This window comes from Anoplopoma fimbria, chromosome 6, assembly GCF_027596085.1.
Source record: "Anoplopoma fimbria isolate UVic2021 breed Golden Eagle Sablefish chromosome 6, Afim_UVic_2022, whole genome shotgun sequence".
In the NCBI taxonomy this organism is placed as follows: Eukaryota; Metazoa; Chordata; class Actinopteri; order Perciformes; family Anoplopomatidae; genus Anoplopoma; species Anoplopoma fimbria.
In genome coordinates, this window is record NC_072454.1 from 9,306,703 (window position 1) to 9,327,524 (window position 20,822).

The following is a 20,822-nucleotide window of genomic DNA, read 5'->3' on the forward strand; positions in this document are numbered from 1 at the left end:
CGTCTTCAACACTAATATTAATTAAACAGTTTTAAGGGAACAGAAAGTCAAACGGCACCATGATGATGACCCAGGTTGAGACCACGGTCCACTATGACAACGGCTATGAGTACGAGTACATGCTCCAGGAGGATGAGTGGGACCGGGACATGCTGCTGGACCCGGCCTGGGAACAGCAGCAGAGGAAAGTAAGTCCAATTAAAAACGCCTATTTGGAAATGATGCAATTAAATAATAATAATAATAATAACTTTATTTGTATAGCACCTTTTAAAAACAAGGTTTACAAAGTGCTTTGACAGACAAGGCAGCAAAACAGAGCAATAGAAGAAACATTAAGAACAATCTTTAGGATAAAACTAAACTAAGAAACAAAATGAAATTAAAAAGTGACAATCAAATAAACGAACAAAATAAATAAAATCAAGTAAAATAGGAAAATATAAAATAGTAAACGAATATAAGATAAAATACTAAAACCAATTAAAAGGAAACATTAAAACGACATCACATAAAAGCCATTCTGTAGAAATGTGTCTTAAGAAGTGATTTCAAATAAGTGATTTATATATATATTATTTATATATATATTATTTATTATATATATATATATTATTTTATATATATATTATTTATATATAATTAACGTATAAATTAGAAGTTAGTTTTTAAAGTTAAAAGTTTGTATTTGATGTTTCCATTTGACTTTAATACTTCAGGTGTGTACAGTGTGGAACACGTTTCTATCAGCTGTTTGGTCTGACGTCAAGCGTCCCACAGTAAAGACCTTAACATCCGGTTTACACTTTCAAAATAAAACGTGATGGTGGAATAAACGTGGCAATTTTTTTTTTTTTTTAAATTGTTGCTGATGACGCATCTGTCATCAATATTTACCGTGCGTTAAAGTAAATGTAACGCAAAGTGGGGAAAGGCGAACGTGAATTGCGATGCAGCCCCACTCCTTCACCATTCAACTATCGAAGAAGTGCAATAAAAATCATACATACATTTTATCCAGTCTATCTAGTTCTGACGTAAAGTGGAATCACGTATACTTTTATCTTGAAGGGCAGCTTCACTCAACTTCCGGTGCGGGTCTAATTACGTGCTGCTGACTTGACGCAGCCGGGGGTGGGGGTCCACGGGGGGGTGACTTGACGGACGGATGCGGTGGGTACCCAAGCATCTAACAATAGCCTTCCAGCGGCTCTCCAGACCGCTGCCTCTCCACTGATACGCGCGGAATGCAGATCTGTCAACAGATGCTTCTAACACATGATGACGCTCTCGGGATTAGAATGGACGCTGCCATCTAATTTTAACCCCCAGGACCAAAAGGCATTGTAGTGGGGTTAATCCAGTGTCCTTGAAATATTGTACCAGCAGCACCAGCTCAACTCAATATAGCCCCAGCCTCCCATACTGTCAATTGGTTTTAGGGCTTTAAAAAGTTGGCCTGGACATTAAACTGCAGCTCTTTGCCCAAACCCCCCTTTAGCCCCCCACAAGGATGACAAAACTGTGTATTTTTGGCAGCAATGGGTTGTCTATATACACAGCTATTTTCACCGTGATTATCTTCTTACTGATTATAATTTGAAGTTGACAAGTCGCTCACTGGAAAGTGGTCTGGTTCTTGGAGCAGCTGTTAAATGATCAGAATAGATAAAGCACCAGTGATGGTCTCATACAGCAACACTGGTATAGTGTTTCTTTGTTCTGCATGGTGGGATGTGATGATGTTATCATATACCATAGTTTGACCCTATTTTTTTGCCAGTAGGCTTTTGTCAGTTGCTTTTTTCCCAAATAATTTCTCTCAAGTAGCCATAAATCTATCATCCAGCTCCAAACCCCGGTGCAGCAGCCTTCATTCAAATCCTACCAGCAGCTGCCGTAGCTTTCCTGCAATATTAATGTGACCTTAATGAATCTATTAGTTGACTCAGACAGGTACTCCTTCAGTGCCCATAAATGTTACAGAGGCTCTGTCATTTCAACATGTTAAACAATTGGTTCTCATGTATTTTCCATCCACCTGGACCCAGCCTGCCAGCGCGCTGAACTAGTGAGGCCTCAAAGGCATCAGTCAGTTCAGTGACAAGGGCTGGTCCTTTCTGGATGTGATTCATGAATATTTTTAGCTTTAGCCGTCACTGGTCAGTAGTGTTGGAGAGGGAGGCAGGGGGCTCGGAAAGTGGGCAGCAGGGGTCGGGCGACTGTGGCTGATTCAAATTTGGAGAACCAGCAGGCCACGTTTTTTTCAACAAAGAGGGCAGCAGTTCAATGTCACATACACCTTGGGGACTCACTCGTTGTGGAATGTGATGGCCTTTACTCTAAAGCCTGTAATATTCTGTTCTTGCACGGCACCCCAGAGGGGAAACCTGAGTGGCATACACCCGTACTGAGCACGAGAATGTGGTAGAATTAGGGTCAGAAAAAGTGCTAATATATCTTCCTCAAGTGATGTGACTTTATTGAATTTATATATTAGCCGACAAGTCTACAGGTGTAAAAACACACACATTTAAAAAAAGTTAAAAGTAGATCATATAAAATGTACTCAGAGTCAAAATGACTATGGCACTCATTGGGGAAATAAAACATGCTACATTTGATATTTTTCTTTCTATTCTAATAAAATGAGAATAGAAATTCATTACACCATTTTATCAAAAATATTAAAAATGAAGTGAAGCCAAATGCAAAAGGGAAATCATCTTAAATTGCTCCCACTCTTTCCTGAATGACTATCAACTGCTAATACATGTTTTAAAATGTACCGTAAGCATCATACTTCAACCACGGATATTAAAAGTACTTAAAAAACTAAAAAGTACTCCGTCCGACCTATTCGTTTTTTCAAAGTAGGAAAGTAAAAGAGCAAAATGTCAAACCTAGCATCCACTTATCTTACATTATAGACCATGCTACTATAGAAATAAAAATGACATTTCTAGTTGATGATAGTATTTAAATGTTTTTGTCATTGTGGCAGGAGTTAACATTTTTGACACCTTGACAGACCCATTCATTGGTCCTCATCATAGTAAGGAGCGTGACCTGGAAGAACAGCAATCATGTACTATGATAAAGCTATCTGCTCGCAGCTGAAACCAATCATAAGTGTCGAAATAGTGACAGAAAGTGGTGTGAGGCGAAAACTCTCTCTCTCTCTCTCTCTCTATCCACATGACATTTTCACTCATGTTGACGGTTTGACGTTTTTTTTACCTCTCCCGTCTCTTATCATGAGCCACAGCAGAGCGGTCTATATTTAACGCCTTATATCGGTCGGAATGTGCTCTGTGGTCGGCTCCCGGCTTTCATCCGTGCAGTGTTGAGCGCCCCTGAACTCTGTGGCTCGCTATTGACAGACTTTATAAAAATAGGAGGAGAAAGACAATGGGCCTGTCTTAACTTGATTTACAGTATTTCAGTACCCAGCATGCAGCGTGTTTATTCTGATGGTTGTTAGCTGTGGAAATACAGGGGGGAAAAAAAGAGTTGAAATTGGACACTGATGGGTCACGGAAGGTTAATCTGAAAATGCAGCAGTGGTCAAACAGGTTAACATCAGTTTGGCAGATAGTCTTGTTGTGAAGACTTGTTAATCTGTTAGCTGCCTCAGTTTGTTTAGGTCTACAGAGAGGAATACCATGCTTGTAGTGTCATCCATTTAATATAATGGAGGTTTTAAGCTCTAAAGCCCAACTTTGGAGCTTGTTTTTTCAAACTGTGCTATGTGCATTCTTATGTGGTCTTCTTTTTATTTATCATCTGTGGTGCACAAGCAAAGCTTCAGAGATTTTCATGCACAGAGCGCTGTTCATTTGTCTGGTGATCTTTCATCAAATCCCCTTTTAATTGACCTGGGTCTCCCTTTCCTGTTAGACATTCACAGCCTGGTGTAACTCCCACCTGAGGAAAGCTGGTACTCAAATTGAAAATATCGAGGACGACCTCCGAAATGGACTAAAACTCATGCTGCTTCTGGAAGTTATCTCAGGTTAGATCCCACAGGATTATGTTTCTTTGATAAATGTATGTGTTCATGATATATTCTCTGATACTTCACCATAATGTGCATATTTTATTCAATGTAGTAATAATTTTGGTGTTTATTTAGCTTATATACAGATACAATTGTTTCAGTTTGAGCACTCACGGCTATCCACATATTTGATCTGCACATAATGTTCTGTTTGCAGGAGAGAGGTTACCTAAGCCAGACAGAGGGAAGATGAGATTTCATAAGATTGCTAATGTCAACAAAGCGTTGGATTTCATCACGAGCAAAGGAGTGAAACTGGTCTCTATCGGAGCTGAAGGTATCCAACACCTTCCTGTATGTATGAACATACTACAGGGAATCAGGTGTCCGATGTGAACTCACAAAGATAGAATAATGATTAAAGTAATCGCTCTAGAGCAAACTGATTGCAACACGTTGTTTTCCTTTCAGAGATCGTGGACGGTAACGTAAAGATGACTCTTGGGATGATCTGGACTATCATCCTCCGCTTCGCCATCCAGGACATTAATGTGGAAGGTGAGATAATAAAATCCAAATGATCCAAATCTAGTCAATTCTCTATAGACATTGTGTCCACTGAATGTCTAAACATTGAAAACTATTACAATGTTATCACTAATATGTAACCAACTGTTAATGTATTTCCTCCTCAGAAACATCTGCCAAGGAAGGTCTTCTCCTGTGGTGTCAGAGGAAGACTGCTCCCTACAGGAATGTCAATGTCCAAAACTTCCATGTCAGGTAAGTGTTCAACACATCAAATACTGTTATAATATAATCAATACTGAGATAGTTTATGTGATTAATAGCTAATCTAGGTTGTCCTCTATTTCTTTAGAGTCATGTCATAATCCAAGAAAAGGGATCTTAAATGCCATTACATATTTCAAATATGTTTTTTAATTTAAATTGGGCATACAGAGAAAATTATTATAGCATTAGATATCACAGTAATGTGGAGTTTGTAAAGTAAATATATATTCGACTTGAGTTCGGCATCAGCAAAATGCTGCCACCAAGTGCTGTTGCACCTTTAATAGTTAATGCTAGCACTGTACTCCATTATCTTTAAGTTAAGTTAGCATGTTATATTTGGGGAGGGTCGTCCTCTGAAGATTCGTGGTTCCTCCAGTCCGCATGTCGAGGTGTCCTTGGGCAAGATACTGAACCCCAAAGTGCTCCCAAAAGGCTGTGCCATCAGTTTGTGAGAGTGTGCTTGAATGTGCCCTTCAGTTTAGATCCTGATGGGCAGGTGGCACCTTGCATGCAGCAGTGTATGAGTGTGTGTGTGTGTGTGTGTGTGTGTGTGTGTGTGTGTGTGTGTGTGTGTGTGTGTGTGTGTGTGTGTGTGTGTGTGTGTGTGTGTGTGTGTGTGTGTGTGTGTGTGTGTGTGTGTGTAAATGGGTGAATGGGCAAGTGTTGACATGTTTGTGTAAAGCGCTTTGGGTGGACGGAAGATAAATGCCAGTCCATTTAACATTCGAACTGACGTGTTGGTTCTCTCTGCTCTTTGGCTTGTGAAGCTGGAAGGATGGCCTGGCCTTCTGCGCCCTGATTCACAGACACAGACCCGACCTCCTCGACTACTCTAAGCTCAACAAGGTGTCGTGTGGTTTCACGTGTAACCAGGATGATGTGTTTCAGGCCCCAAATAACTAACATTGACTGATTTCCAAACAATTAACACAGTGTGAACTCATTCAAACAAATACAGACTCTCACTCTCACTTTTTTTGACGGGTTGACTTATATTGTGAAACACTGAGGAAAAAAGTCTATATCAAGGACTGGAGGTGTATGCTATCATTTTGGTTTTGAGCTTGAAGTAGTTTGTCGGGACTGTTTATCTTACTCATGGCACTTTTGGATACACTAAAAATATGTAGCATGTCATAGGAGTTATAGTTTCTTTAGATGAAGTAAGCTGTCAATGGAAAGTCTGCTCTGTTGTCGTAGGCAGAAGCTGTGTGCATAATGTAATGTTTGCTGTCATTTGGCTAATGGATATAGTGCTTCTTTAATCAAGTTATGTGTTTCTTCTCTACAGCTTAATGTTTTTATCCTAAGTGCATTCCTTTAGTGTCACACCATGCTTCATTATTCTTCACTAAAGCAGTCTACCACTTTAGCATAATTAGCATGCTTTGCCTCAGAGTTTAACCCACTGCGGCCATTATAACATCAGATTTAATGGTGGGTTGGCAATTCATATGCAAACCAAGGGATGCCTACCTTCAAAAATGCCTGGTTTGACTTTTTCTCATCCAGCATATCGGTTTGTGCATTCTACTTGAGCTAAAATGTTTTTCGGGGCAAACAAGTCCACAGCTCATTTAAATGTTCTGAGTTAAAGGACGCCCAGGATTCTCAGTGTTTGAGTATAAACAGGCGAGGGCCTCAGTGAGCTGTGCTGCTTATTTGCAGAGCTACAGAGGCCGGGCTGACAGCCCTCCAGTGTTAGCCAAGAAACAATAACACAGCCTTTCCCTACTGGAAGAAGGAGCTGTCTCAGACACGAAGGCCTTCTGTGGGAATTTTTGAGGCTTCTCTCTCCCTCTGCCAAGTCTGTTTTGGTATAAAACTGCAAGTTGGAGTGGGGAACGACAATAGAGATTTGGTCCATATGGTTTTATTGGATTTTTTATTATTTTGGACTGCAAACAAATTGTTCATGGTCTTAAGAATCATAATTACTGACCTCAAGTAGGAACATTTACTTTTTCCTAGGCCAAATTAGGCCCGATACCTTATACGTACAGTAGGGGAACACCATGGCCGGTTATGAAGAGTGACATATTCATTAGTTTTGGCAACACAAGCGCTCGCTTTTCAGCTCACAACTCACCGTCCTGGCTTGGAGTTGACCCTGAATAGTCACAGAAACATGAGCCTAGTCCCCGCAGAGCTCAGGCTTAACTTTACCTCTGCTATTGTCCATGATGTCACACTGTGTTCCCCGGTTATAGGCCGCCGGTCCTCATGAAAGGCAGGAAGATGTCTATGAGATGGGTATTATGATATTTATCAGTGGCAAGGATGGTGTCGATTTTCATTATAAGGAAAGGGCACTCGGGGTACATATGAGTGATGAGGCACATGAACAATCTACCATATCTATTTCTCTCCACTGCTCTTTAAATCTCTTTGACGTACATATTCGCACACTCAGTCACACCTCGACTTTCACTTTCTGATCCTGCTGCCGGGAGACAGTTGCATTGTGCGCCAGGCAGCTGTTGAGTCTGGCTCCAGGTGAGCGCGTTTGTTAAGCTCGCAGTGTTACAGCTTGCCGAGACAGCTCTGGTGTGGGGCGCACACATAAACACGCAGGGCTAGCCTTCTCGTCATTCATCCTTCCCACCTTCCCACCATCCCACCATCGATGCGTCCTGCTCTGGATCTGTGAGCAGCTGGCCCTGTCATGTAGTGTGCCAGCCCCCAACCCCCCCCCTACCTTAATGGAACAGCGGTACAGAGATAGGGACAATAGTAGCAGCATGATAGCATGATCCTTTTACCCCATTGCACTCTCACTGACTGTCCCACCAACAGGGAAGGGTTCACCGTCAGCTGTTGGCTTAATGCACCACTGCCACTCAGTTAAAACTCTTGGTTTCCCCTGTCAGAATCACTTGTGTGCACATAATAAGAAATATATGATGTATATTGTGTGGATGAAATGTTTTCTTGAGTAATCTGTTAGTTAATTCATTTACTAACTGATGTATTTATAGTATTTTACTTTTATTGTATAGATGTTCAAGTAAAAAATGAAGTAAAGATTACAAATCTGCTAGTTATGAATTCATAAATGTGAAGGTTTGCTTCCCTCTGTTATTTACCCTCATCTCAAAGACATCACTTAGACATGATACAAACTAAAAGATCCATTGCTTGATTGTAAAATGATCATTCATTTTAATAGTGATTTGATGTAAAATGTAGTTGTTGACAGATAAAAGCTCAACATGTGCATGTCATGGTTTTGAGAAGATTATAACAAATCACTTCCCCATTGAGATTGATTTCCTTGGACTGATCAAAACTGTGATCATCAACACATTTTGTTCCTAATCATCCAGCTCATGTGAAAACTATGAAGCTAAAAAGAGTGCTATTAAATGAATGTGCATGTCCAGGAGGTAATCAGGGATTATGATGTGCAAACCTTAGCATGAAGGTCAGCGTTGGGACATTTTAAGTCCAGCATTGTTGTTCAGTGATGTAGAAATGTGTTTCCTTATTTAGGATGATCCTCTGGGGAACCTGAACCTGGCTTTTGACTTAGCCGAGAAACACCTGGACATTCCCAAAATGCTGGACGCAGAAGGTAATGTTTAATGGAGTCTTCTGATTAAAAATGTGAGCTTTCTCATATACTGTGTTTTGAAATATGTTTGAGTCTTAAAATCACACTTGAAGTACACTTCTGCCACCTTCATTTTTCCTCCGTCTCCATGCCATAGATATCATCAACACCCCCAAGCCTGATGAAAGAGCCATCATGACCTATGTGTCCTGTTTTTACCATGCCTTTGCTGGAGCTGAGCAGGTATATTGGTTTAACCTATAACATTACTAATATCTATTTTTAGATGAGTTAGCTAACCTCATCCATACGCATTTTGAGAACAGGTGCACAAATCCATTTGGTTTTCTGACATGTCATTTTGATCGACAAATCTATTTTGCGGATAATGTTATTAGAGAAATGGAAAGGATCAATGGGAGCACGGCCCGCTGTGTTTGTTTGCCGATGTAATTACATTATTCTGGTGCCCTGTGCTCTCAGGCAGAGACGGCTGCCAACAGGATCTGTAAGGTGCTCGGTGTGAACCAGGAGAACGAGAAACTGATGGAGGAATACGAGAGACTGGCCAGTGAGGTAAAGCAAAATTTGTAATTGTCATCTTGAATGATGATGACACATACTGCAATGAAATATTTTCAAAAGAAAATTAAACTTTGGAGACTTTGTGGATAATGATTTGTACAGTATATTAAACTAAAGTTTGTCTCCAATCTAGTTCAAAGTAAAAGTGCAGATTTGAGTTTGTGTTAAAGCATTTATTTCCCCCTCTTATGTATCCCATTGATGTGATAATCTGAGACCCATCTGCTGAAAACAATCAATAATTCATCACACCTGAAACACTGCTATCTTGACATGGAGCTCTCTCGTCTCTCCACTTATTCCCATGTTGTCCGTCTGGTTCCCAGCTGTTGGAGTGGATCCGCCGCACCACTCCCTGGCTGGAGAACCGGACTCCAGAGAAGACCATGGCGGAGATGCAGCGGAAGCTGGAGGACTTCCGGGACTACAGGCGCCAGCACAAGCCCCCTAAAGTGCAGGAGAAGTGCCAGCTGGAAATTAACTTCAACACCCTGCAGACCAAGTTGCGCATCAGCAATCGCCCTGCCTTCATGCCCTCTGAGGGAAAGATGGTATCTGTAAGTGGCAACTCCAAATTCCTCCACTTTTTATAATTGAACAGCCAAGACGTGATTTTGTGCTCATCTGTTTATGTCAAGTACTTTAGGGGTAAAATCTTACACAGGATGAAGGAGTTACAGGTTCTGACAGAGAACCATTACAAGTTTTTGCAGCTCAAATTATATTAATGTACGGTACTTATCATTTTCAATATCTTCAGTTAGTTTGGACTGTGATTTTGTGATTTGCATTGTGTGTACAGGACATAGCCAGTGCATGGCAGGGACTGGATCAGGCAGAGAAAGGCTTTGAGGAGTGGCTCCTTACAGAGATCCGTAGGCTGGAGAGGCTGGACCACCTGGCTGAAAAGTTTCGCCAAAAAGCCACCAACCATGAGAACTGGGCCAGCGGTTAGTTGTAGTTGTACTTTTGGCACTTTAACTGTCTGCCTGCTTGCTTTTCTATCTATATCTCACTTCTACAGTGCATCTATAGGTCTGCATATGTCTGTGTACTTGTTACAGTAGCTCCTTGGAATCTGTAGTCCTGCTTCCCTGGCTCTGTTTCCACTAACCTTTGGGTTTATTTAGACTTGTTCCCAATGCAATCAGCCTGTAGTGGACAGCAACAGGTCAATTTCTCCATCAGCAATGACCAAATATGGCCTGTGTTTCGTCCTAACCTACTAATCATCTTGTTGTTCCCGTCTCTTACCTCATCCCGTTCTCTGTTTGCCTATGTGTGATATTCAGGTAAAGAACTGATCCTCTCCCAGAAGGACTATGAAACAGCCACCCTGATAGAAATCAGAGCACTGCTTCGAAAACACGAGGCCTTTGAGAGTGACTTGGCAGCCCACCAGGACAGAGTGGAGCAGATTGCCGCCATCGCACAGGAACTAAAGTATGCATTCCATACAGCAGATATTATTGTGATAGCAAAATCAGATAATGCCATCTTGTTTTCTTTTTCTATCTTGTTTATATTACTTAAATCTCATGTCTGGCTTTAAACCCTGTATGACTTGCAAGGGCTACTGTCTGGATATATTATGGATGACAAGGAACAAATGACATAAGCACAACAAAACACTGCACTCACAAAGAAATGCTGTCCGGCAGTGGTCCCAAAACATATTTTTTCTGTTCATATTTGAGACAGCAGAAGAAGATAAAAGGGAAAGGCAGTACAGGAACAATCTGAAACAACAGGAACAAACTGTCTCTTAAATGTGATTTGGATGAGAGATGATTTTGAACAATTTTTGGAAAAAAGTATTCATGAAAATAGCTAAACCCTCATTTCCTTAGTTAAGAACATGTCACTGTCTCCTTAGAAGGGTGAAGGGTGTAGTTCACGGTCACGCTGACATTCTCAATCAGCAGTCAATGAGGAACACCCTCTCGAGTTTGTGGATTGGCCACGTCGTACTTCCTGTTTCCTATTTAATCTGTTCTCTGAGACCAGAAGATATCATTTCAGCTGACAAGCAAAATGGCTACTTGGGTTCCTGCAAGGTATGTGATGGTTTAATAACGATCTTTACGTGTTACTTTTTCATTCATAGTATGTTTATTTTACTGGTGTTTCTAACCTTGCTGTTTTCTTTTACAGTCAGTTGCTCCTCATTGCACTGTTGAGCTGGAATGTCCTTTCCTTTCCTGCTAAAAAAGGTGAATAATTAGATAGACTACAAATGTACTTGAATGCTTAGACATTCAGATTTAAATATTCTTACACCTTGGCTTACTAAACTTTTACCTCAAACATTTTTCCCTCTTAGGCTGGAGCCAACGTGATCCTTATGAAGTCAGTTGGTCTAACATGGAAAGTCTTCCTGCCAACAGTTATCGCTCATCCCTAGGTGCTCTTGCACAGCCTTCCGTTGTGAGTTACCCTGCAGTGGAGGACAGAGTGTATTATAGTCCTGTAGCCTATCCAGCAAGCTCCAGCCTTACTCCGGAAAAGTCCAGTGAGGCTTCATGGAATGCTCCTCCTCCTGTTTGGGATCCTGTGGAAGAGTCCACGACCACATCTAGAAAATCTCCGCCCACACCTGACATCGGCCTTCCCCCTCCACCTTTCTATCAAGCAGGCACGCTTGACCACTATGAAGCAAACTTTGACAACGGTAACAGGGAAACTGAAGACCTGAACTTTCCTGCACCACCTCTTCCATATCCTGGCTTCCAGGCTGGTGCATTGAGTCAGTTCACATCCATCCTTGAGAATGGAAATGAAGAGCGGGAAACAGAAGAACAAGGCTTCATGCCGCCGCCTCCCTATGCCTCAGCGCCGCAGGGAGATAAGGTGTTTGCTGTATCTCCGACAATCCCTGCGCAACCAGTTCCACAAGCGCTGAGACCAGTTAGACGGAGCCAGTTCTACCTCTTCTTGACTGGTCAGCTTCCTCCTGGCACGTACACTCACTTTAAGTCAGACTACGAGACCGGCAAAGACCACTCGGATGAAGTCCATTATGAGATCTATAAATTCCCCACTCAGGCTCAGCAGACCCAGGACTACATCAAAGCTTAACCTGCACTGTGGGTTGTTCCAACAACTTGAAGCAGATCAGGGTAAAGGCGACTCTAGTAGGCTCTGCAGTTTACTCAGATGTGTATGTAATGTTTGCTTGTGTGGATTTTGAATAAAAGGCTAAATAACTGAAATGTGTCCTTTTCTGGGTGGCTTGGGTAAATTGTCTTAATTTGAGTTAGGTTATTTAAAGGACTTTAGGCTAACTGATCAAATGTAAAGTCAGTAGCTGTGGGGAACCCCCCCCAAAATACTGGTGTTCAACTGGCTGCCTGTCCCAGGGTCCAAACTTTAAGCTCTTATGCTTTTAGTCAGGGGAAACACATTTTATGGTACCTTAGACAAACATTGAGGTACCTTGTATAATGCCTTTTACTTTATCTCCTGAGAACCTTTCACATGACTGGCCAAGCTATACTATTTTTATATATTTTTAGGTTTTCTGGCCAAGTCTGCCTTTGCTTTGTGTACCCTCTAAAAGCTATCCAGTAGGTTGTTTTTATGCCTTGGGGACAATAACACAGTAAAGCTCTTTTCCACAACTGACTAGTTGTCTGTGCTTTATTTTTCCAGTGAGCTGGATTACCATGATGTGGCTGCTGTGAACCAACGCTGCCAGAGCATCTGTGACTTGTGGGACAAGCTGGGAACCCTGACTCAGAAGAGGAGAGAGGCACTGGAGGTGAGGGCAGCATTCAAGTCACATATCAATGCCTTAATATGTAACTGACGATAACTGTTGAAAGGCATTCATATCCACTTGACACGTTCTCACACAAGACTACTTTTTATTCATTAGAGATGAGCTCCTAAAACTTTAGGGATTCATTTCTCGGCATATTTTAGGATAAGTTAGTAAGTCTCCACAAGAGTGTGCTAATGATTCACACAGACCCCAACATATGAAGAATGAGGTTTCATACAAAACCAGCTTAATCAAAATGTCAGTGTAAGCATATTTAGGTGTCTGTCAATGACATCCAAACAGTTAAGACATAAATGAGTGGTGAGATAACTGGATCCCCTCTAAAATCCCTGACCCAGATAGGATGGTGGAGGGGATAAAGGAGAAATAGATGTAAGAGTGCTGTCCAGGATGTGATTGGCTGAGAGCCCACTAGGCACTTCCTCTGATCCATGTTGGCCATTTCAGACCTGCAAATGTGTGAGGGCTCTGGGAGAGTGCCAAGGATTAAGTCTGAATGACAGGGACAGAGGTCTGTTTTTTATCTGCCATCCACTGGCTGCTGAGGGAAAGGATTCTGTCAGGAACAACCAAGCCAGAGTTGGTTGGGGGGGGCATGCACCCATGGATTAGCCATCAAAACGGGTGAGGGGGGGGCGGCATGCACCCATGGATTAGCCATCAAAACAGGTGAGGGGATGTTTGTTTGGGATTTGTATGCGAGATATGAAGACGATAACTCCTCCTGAGTTTAGGGCGGAGCATAGTGCTGAGCTATTGGATATTTTGGGGTTTTCATGATGTAAAAATATACAAATCTGACATGTGATATCTTGTAATCCTCTCAGCGGACAGAGAAGCTGCTGGAGACTATTGATCAGTTGTTCTTGGAGTTTGCCAAGAGGTTGGCCCCTTTCAACAACTGGATGGAAGGAGCCATGGAGGATCTGCAGGACATGTTCATTGTGCATACTGTTGAAGAGGTCCAGGTAGGCTCTTCAATAGCACTCTAAACTCACACACTTACTGCTGTTCTACTTTGATTTTACAGTATAATATAGCTAATGTTAAAAAAAGTAGTTAAGATCAACATGCAGACAATTTTCCTATGATTCATGTTTGGGTGTTTAATGTTAAGTAATGTTGGCATACCTGTCACACCCAAAAGAAAACTCCATAATGTTATCACTTTAAAGAAAATTGAAATTTTATAAAATTTCCAGGACTTACCTTTTTCCCCATTCCAGAGTCTAATCGCAGCTCACGAGCAGTTCAAAGCTACTCTTCCCGAGGCGGATGCAGAGAGACAGGCCATCTTGGGAATTCACAATGAGGTGCTGAAAATTTCCCAGAGCTATGGGATCAAGGCCAACATTATCAACCCGTACAGCACCCTCACAACCGAAGAGCTTCTGAACAAATGGGAAAAGGTAGCGACGGCTTCAGAACTCACCTAACGACTCGTATAGCGAGGAATAAAGTAATTATTGAGATAGTGTGTTCCTTTTTCATAATTAATAATTTTATACTGACAGACAGCCAGAGTGCTGCTATAATGTATTATCACTGAGTTGAAGGACTCAGCAGCTGGTCTAAAGCATAATACGAGTGTAATTCTGTTCAATGTAAATGGCTCTTTTCAGTGGGAGCCAGCTTCTTACATTTACATCTAAGCCCTTTTGTGTGCGTGTTTTCTAGGTGAAGAAGCTGGTTCCTCAGAGGGATGGTGCCCTCCAGGAGGAGATGGCACGTCAGCATGCCCATGAAAGGCTGAGACGACAGTTTGCCGCCCAGGCTAATCTCATTGGACCCTGGATACAAACCAGGATGGAGGTTAGACGTGCAGGCTTCATAAGAAATTTGACAGTGATCTTCATCTAATCAAATTAAGACATAAAATGGAAGATGATTATATTCAAATGCATTGTACATTAGGGAAGTACTATGGTGGGTGCTGCCCTGATAATGATCCTAATTTTATATTGCAAAGTATTATTATGCATATTAAGTATTCCTTAATCAAATGCTATATGTCCTGATAGAATTTACTCTTAGCCACAGCTAATTTACTTAAGACTAGCATTGCATGATCAGAATAGGCCCAAATATTAAGTTGACCTTGTTGGGTATGTTATCCTGACAGGAAATTGGGCGCTGCTCCCTGGAGATAGGAGGCACCCTCGAGGACCAGATGACCAAGCTGAAGCAATGTGAGCACGTCATTGTTGCCTACAAGCCCAACATCGACAAGTTGGAGGGAGACCACCAGCTGATCCAAGAGTCCCTGGTGTTCGATAACAAACACACCAACTACACTATGGAGGTACAGGGCAGTGGCCAACAGTGTTACAAGACCATGCATGGACATGATCACTGCATGCATGTACAGTACATTCAAACAAACACACACATGCTCTTTATAGATAAGAGAACTCATTGAAGCTCTGCATGAATTCTGAATATGGGGAAATTCATTGAAGGTGCCTGCACATACGTTTGGTTATCTGGAGTACCTACCAACCCATAAACTGTTAAATAAGACAACTCGGTAAGCTCTTTGTCGGCTGTATCAGAAAACATGTGATTCAACAAGCCATTCAAATTGGCTCCCTTTGTATGGCACATATTTGCTCATTAGAATATAAGGACCCCCCATCTGAGTATCTCCACCCATGGCTTGAGAATTACCTTGGCAAAGGTGCGCCATATGTTTGTCTCAGAAGCCAATCACATTGGCTTTTTCTAGATGGCGGGCTTAAAGAGACAGGTGCTAGAATGGAGCGTTTCAGAAGGTGAATATAGGTATATTCAGACAGAAAGTATGGGATTTTTGATTTTTTGAATATTAAAGTATCTAAACATGTTCTAGTAGAAACCCAAAATACAAATATGTACCTGAAAGGGCAATATGCCTCATTTAAAAAAATAAAAATAAACGTTTAGATATTCAGTTTTTATACATATTCATCAGACTGTTCAAGGTGTGTCTTCTGTGTTATCATTCCTGCTCTTGTCACCACATTGACAGCACATCCGAGTCGGGTGGGAGCTGCTCCTCACGACCATCGCCCGAACCATCAACGAGATAGAGACCCAGATCCTGACCAGGGACGCCAAAGGCATCAGCCAGCAGCAGATGAATGAGTTCAGATCCTCTTTCAACCACTTCGACAGGGTACAGCTCATTTACAGTTTCACTTCACTGGAGTCTGTTTTGGGGCAATTTCAGTGACTGATCTGACCTGAGATCAGAGCGATTTAGAAGCAGAGCAGTGGGTGGTGGCGGTGCTAGCCCTGTATTTAGAGATTGCCCCGTAGCTTTCATTCAAGCTACATCGGTACTGTAGGAAATCAACATACTGACTACGTCTCACCATGCCATGAGTAACAGCATTGAAAATAAACCTGCCAAATACAAACAAAATATTGCTGTGCACAGATGTCCCAGATAAGAAACTTATGACTCTGTGTATACAACAACACAGTTGTAGTTTTTAAGCTCTCAGACATCAGTTATCATGACATTTTCAGCTTTAATGTCTTATCACAAAAGCCAAAAGATTAGGTGCTTAAAGTTTCAAGAGTTCCGATTTATTTGATCTCCGTGTCAATTTGGAAAAAGTTATTTAGGATTTAGTCTTACAATATTGCTCTCGTGTTTTATGGTATATTGAAAAGCATGTTGTACTGTATATGATGCACTTGGTCCTGTAATCTCCTCCTTTCTGTATTGTGAACCTGAATATGTGCTTCTGACTGTAGAAGAAGAATGGAGCCATGGAGACTGATGACTTCAGAGCCTGCCTCATCTCTATGGGTTATGACTTGGTATGATGTTTCAAATGTGGATTTGTTATCAGTATGTTACACCTATACTGTACAAACTCTGCTCATTCCCCATCCTTGCCTTTTCTCAGGGGGAGGTGGAGTTCGCCCGTATAATGATACTGGTGGACCCCAATGGTACTGGAAACGTCTCTTTCCAGTCTTTCATTGATTTTATGACCAGAGAGACTGCTGACACTGACACGGCCGAGCAGGTTGTGGCATCCTTCCGGATCCTCGCAACTGACAAGGTATGGGTTTGTGTTAGCTGTGGCTTACAGGCAGATATTCTTAGCCAACATTAATCCATTCTATTCCAGTCATTATTTGCAATGGCATGTTGATTTATGATCTCCAATTTTGTTCATGAGCTCAAAATGGCAAAGGGGGAGAGGTATTGGCATGAATGTTTGTGGAAACATGTCTGAAACTCATTACCTCTCCATAGCCCTACATACTAGTGGAGGAGCTGAGGAGAGAACTTCCCCCTGAACAAGCAGAGTATTGCATCATGAGGATGCCGCCTTACGCCGGAGATGGAGCACCACCAGGGGCGCTGGACTACACCGCCTTCTCTACTGCCCTCTATGGAGAGAGCGACCTTTAACCGTCTAGAAACACCCTTCATCTACTGACCGTGTACCTAACCCCCCCCCCAACCCTCCATCTCTTGATGAGTTTAAGGAATCTATACAAAAGTTGGATCAATTATGTTTAGTCAAATGTTTGTGACCACATCAGATTTGTTGAAAAGTTTTCAGACATTAGACTGTCTACAATCACTGTCAATTGTCTTGGTACTCTTCTTCTGTCCTATTGAATGAGAAATGTCCCCTAAACAAATACAAATTGCCATGTTTAAATTATATTGAGAGAAAGAATGCATTGTACATTTTGTCTCGTGTGTTATGGGTTTTGTGCAGAATGTAGGGTTCTGTGATGAAGGTAAACCTAGAAGAGAAATTTACTCCAAAAAAATAGACTGAGTAGTAAGCCAACAGAGTTATGGTGTTTTTTGTAGTTTCAGTTTAAGAAATTAGACATAAAAGTCCAGTTTCATCTAGCAGTGTCATATGTTTTCATTTTTCCTCAGTGCCCCCTTTTAGGGAATACTTCTGATAAGGGATTTTGAGATGCTTTAAAGGGAATTAAAAACAAGCAGTTTCAGCCCGACTGCCATTCAACAATAAACAGTGTAGAAAATGGGTTCCCAAAAGTCTATAAATATACAACACCAACCAACAGAGGAAAATAAATAGGAAACCACATAATGCAAAAGTAAATGTTTGCAATTGCTCAGTGGTTTAAAGGCAGAGAACAGAGACAATTAAATGCAGTATTCATGAGTATTGTGTTTTAAGATGAAACAATATATCAGGCACCAACAAACGTTTAGAAAAAAAACTGACAGTTTGTAAATTATGCAAGAGTGCTGAAATACTGTGGAAGTTATTCAGTGATGAAACTTTCTGTGAAGAGTATCATTGGCCACTTCACACATTCTGAAGCCAAGGCACTATAGCACATACTTAATTTAAAATCTCAGTTTAGAATGCAGCAGTCCCCTTTAAAAGAAAAGTATACTTTCACTGTAACAAATGAACATTACCTTAGTCACCACTGATCTCTAGATCCAAGAGATGTTCTCATTTTTGGTGCAAGCTTTGAATTGTATGTGGGTTGGAAAATAAAGATACTCAGTTGGTACTGACACCTTGAAGATATTTGCTGGCTCTGTTATCAACAAATCTAGTGAGTTAAATGTTGTACTTGAGGATAATAGATTCATTAAATTGATTAAAAATAAAGTTTAAACAATCAAATCAAATAAAAAATTACTTGTATCAATGTCTTTTATTTGCAATTTGTCACTGTATTAGAAAAAATATTTAAAGCCACAAAATCTGCATAGCCAAAAGTCACAAGACTGGAACCTGCTGTCACACTTGTACTGATTGATGTCTGATGCAGCGAAGAATGTATTTACAGCAACAGTGATTGTGGGTTTACTTGCTAAAGTAGAAGAAAAGTGGTATCTGCAATGATATCTTCAGAAGCTGCAATCATTCCTTCCTCACTGCTGTTTGATTTAGGAACTTTCTACTCATAGAGCATTGAGTGTCTGGTGCTAAAAATATAGAATGGGCCGTCTGAATTGCCTTTCAGGGCAGTCAACCTTCTACCTTATGCAATAGCTTCTATGGAAGTGGAATTTTGGTGCAAGGGTGCATAAAGGAAGGTCATGTAACCAAAATTGGTATAGGCCCCCTGGGGATAATGAAGCCATCAGTGAATGTTATTGCATTCATAGCCCATTAGATTTTGATATAGTTTGTGCACACGTGGAACTTGTTTCCTGGAGGTGTGCGAGCTAGAGAAAACTCTGGGGGTTATGATAAAAACATTGTAGGCTATTAGTCCTCCTGGGCATCATGAACATCCAAAATTTGAAGGAAATCCATCCGTTTGTTTTCCAAAGAGATAAAAAGGGGACTAAAGTATTCGTCAAGCAAAGGTTATGACCAGATAGTGTCTTTTCAGGAAATGTTGGGGGGGGGGGGGTCATTAAAATCAAGCGATAATACCCAGAGTGAGATTTTGAATAGGCCTATCTATGGCAACGCTTTATGTTACAGAATAACTATCTCCTAATGTGTAATGGGGAAAACTGAGACAGTTGAAACACTTCAAATGTTTTAAGCTCACAGACAGAAGGTTTGTGGTAAGGTCAGCTAAACCTGCAAAAAAGTGAGCTCTGTCTAGTGTCTACATATATGAAGACTTAGGTAGGTTTAAAGTTATAAATGACTACTTCAGTTTTTCAATTTTATGCTACTTAATACCTCTACTCTACTACATTTTGGAAACCACTATTGAATTTTTTACTCCACTTCATTTATTTGACAACAATCGTTAATGTGAAGATTAACATTATCAATAAAAATATATAAATGAACTAATACATTTTGATGTATTATTATGGATTAAGCTACCCAGAACTAGATCATTTAGTTGAAATTAGCTCCAACTTTACCATATGCAACATAGGTGACATTAATGAATCAATTATAATACAAAAATATAATACCATATATTCTGAAATTGACCATTCTGCACAATGAGTACTTTAAGTATATTTTGATGCATATACTCGTGTACTTTTACTTAAGCATTTTTTTGAATACAGGACTTTTATTTGGAACAGAGTATTTATAAACTGTGGTATTGCTACTTTTAAGAGAAATAAATATGAGTACTTAAGACACAAGATTTTAATTGACCATGACAGAAAAACTTGAACTTGTTCCTCACAAGTTTGGTAAACCATCAAAAATATACTGCAAGCCTTTATCCTTTCTTCACTTGACATAAAGTACTCCCGCCTAAATAGCAGATGTGAAAAAACAGAAAAAACATGGCGTCCCGGATTTGAACAGTAGACTCCGCCCTCCCATCGATGGCTGTACACCTTGTCGTCCCTGTTTCTCCAGTCCTCTTTTTTCGTCCTCTGTGCTGCAGATGTTCCTCAAGTGTGTCCAAAGTGTCTACTTTGATTCTAATAATGGCCGACACTGGAGAGAGCGATGACGAATTCCAGTTTCTACGAACAGTGAGTCAATGGTTACCTAAACTAACTTAACCTAGTTATTTGGAAGGGCGTCATGTCATATATTTGTTTTAAAACAGCCTAGTTCAGATTTAAAAAGTGTTAAAACTTTGTTTGTGTAGCAAGGGCTACCTCTAAAGTGTAACATTATTCTCCCAGGATAAAAAAAAAAAGTGATGTTAGCTGCTCTTTAAAGTGTCCATTTAATTAAAGTTAATTTTAGTTAAGTTTTTAAGTTACAGGCTGAAGTTTAACACCGGCTACTTTTTAATAGATGAACAGCTACCCGAGTAGCTCTGAAATTCTTTATTTTATTGTATAACCTCAGTTTTAATATTGGCTACTTTTAGTTAGGTATTTTAGTAATAGCTAAACAGAGCTAACCTCAGTTAACTCTCAAAATTAAGTGGGACCTTATGATGCATGACCCAAAGCTCTTAACTAAAAGTTCTTAACTCCATGTTCCTAGTTTTATTCAAATGTTTTATTTATAAGTATAAGTAACATGTAATGTATATGATAAATGAATAACAATAGCATTTCATTTATAAGTGTGCTCTACTGTAGTGCACTTCCCCCAGCAGCATCTTCTCTATCTTCATCAGTTTGTTTAGTTTAATCACTGACAGTAAAGGAAGACCACAAATGGCTTTTTTCATCCTCACTGCAAGATGCTATCATTGCTTCCCAG

General features: G+C 40.6%; 3 protein-coding genes across 3 annotated transcripts in view; all 3 read left to right on the forward strand.

Annotated features, from left to right (window-relative positions):
- The first annotated feature begins 59 nt into the window (after positions 1-59).
- On the forward strand, positions 60-17,131 carry actn2b (actinin, alpha 2b). Its single transcript, XM_054599756.1, has 21 exons — positions 60-188; positions 3,901-4,015; positions 4,218-4,337; positions 4,472-4,558; positions 4,696-4,783; positions 5,566-5,644; positions 8,291-8,372; positions 8,509-8,594; positions 8,835-8,927; positions 9,263-9,493; positions 9,739-9,886; positions 10,229-10,379; positions 12,588-12,696; positions 13,548-13,688; positions 13,947-14,129; positions 14,398-14,532; positions 14,843-15,022; positions 15,728-15,874; positions 16,462-16,527; positions 16,617-16,775; positions 16,973-17,131. Exons 1-21 carry the CDS (start codon positions 60-62, stop codon positions 17,129-17,131), a joined length of 2,688 nt encoding a protein of 895 aa, XP_054455731.1.
- LOC129092013 (uncharacterized) lies at positions 10,946-12,137 on the forward strand. The gene is made up of 3 exons (XM_054599757.1): positions 10,946-10,993; positions 11,091-11,149; positions 11,260-12,137. The coding sequence occupies exons 1-3, from the start codon at positions 10,971-10,973 to the stop codon at positions 12,012-12,014; spliced, it is 837 nt and encodes a 278-aa protein (XP_054455732.1). The 5' UTR covers positions 10,946-10,970; the 3' UTR covers positions 12,015-12,137.
- Positions 17,132-20,086: 2,955 nt separating the features above from the next.
- ryr2b (ryanodine receptor 2b (cardiac)) overlaps positions 20,087-20,822 on the forward strand; it is a 59,640-nt gene continuing 58,904 nt past the window's right edge. The window contains 1 exon segment of the mRNA XM_054600738.1: positions 20,087-20,134. Coding sequence (XP_054456713.1) covers positions 20,087-20,134 — 48 coding nt within the window.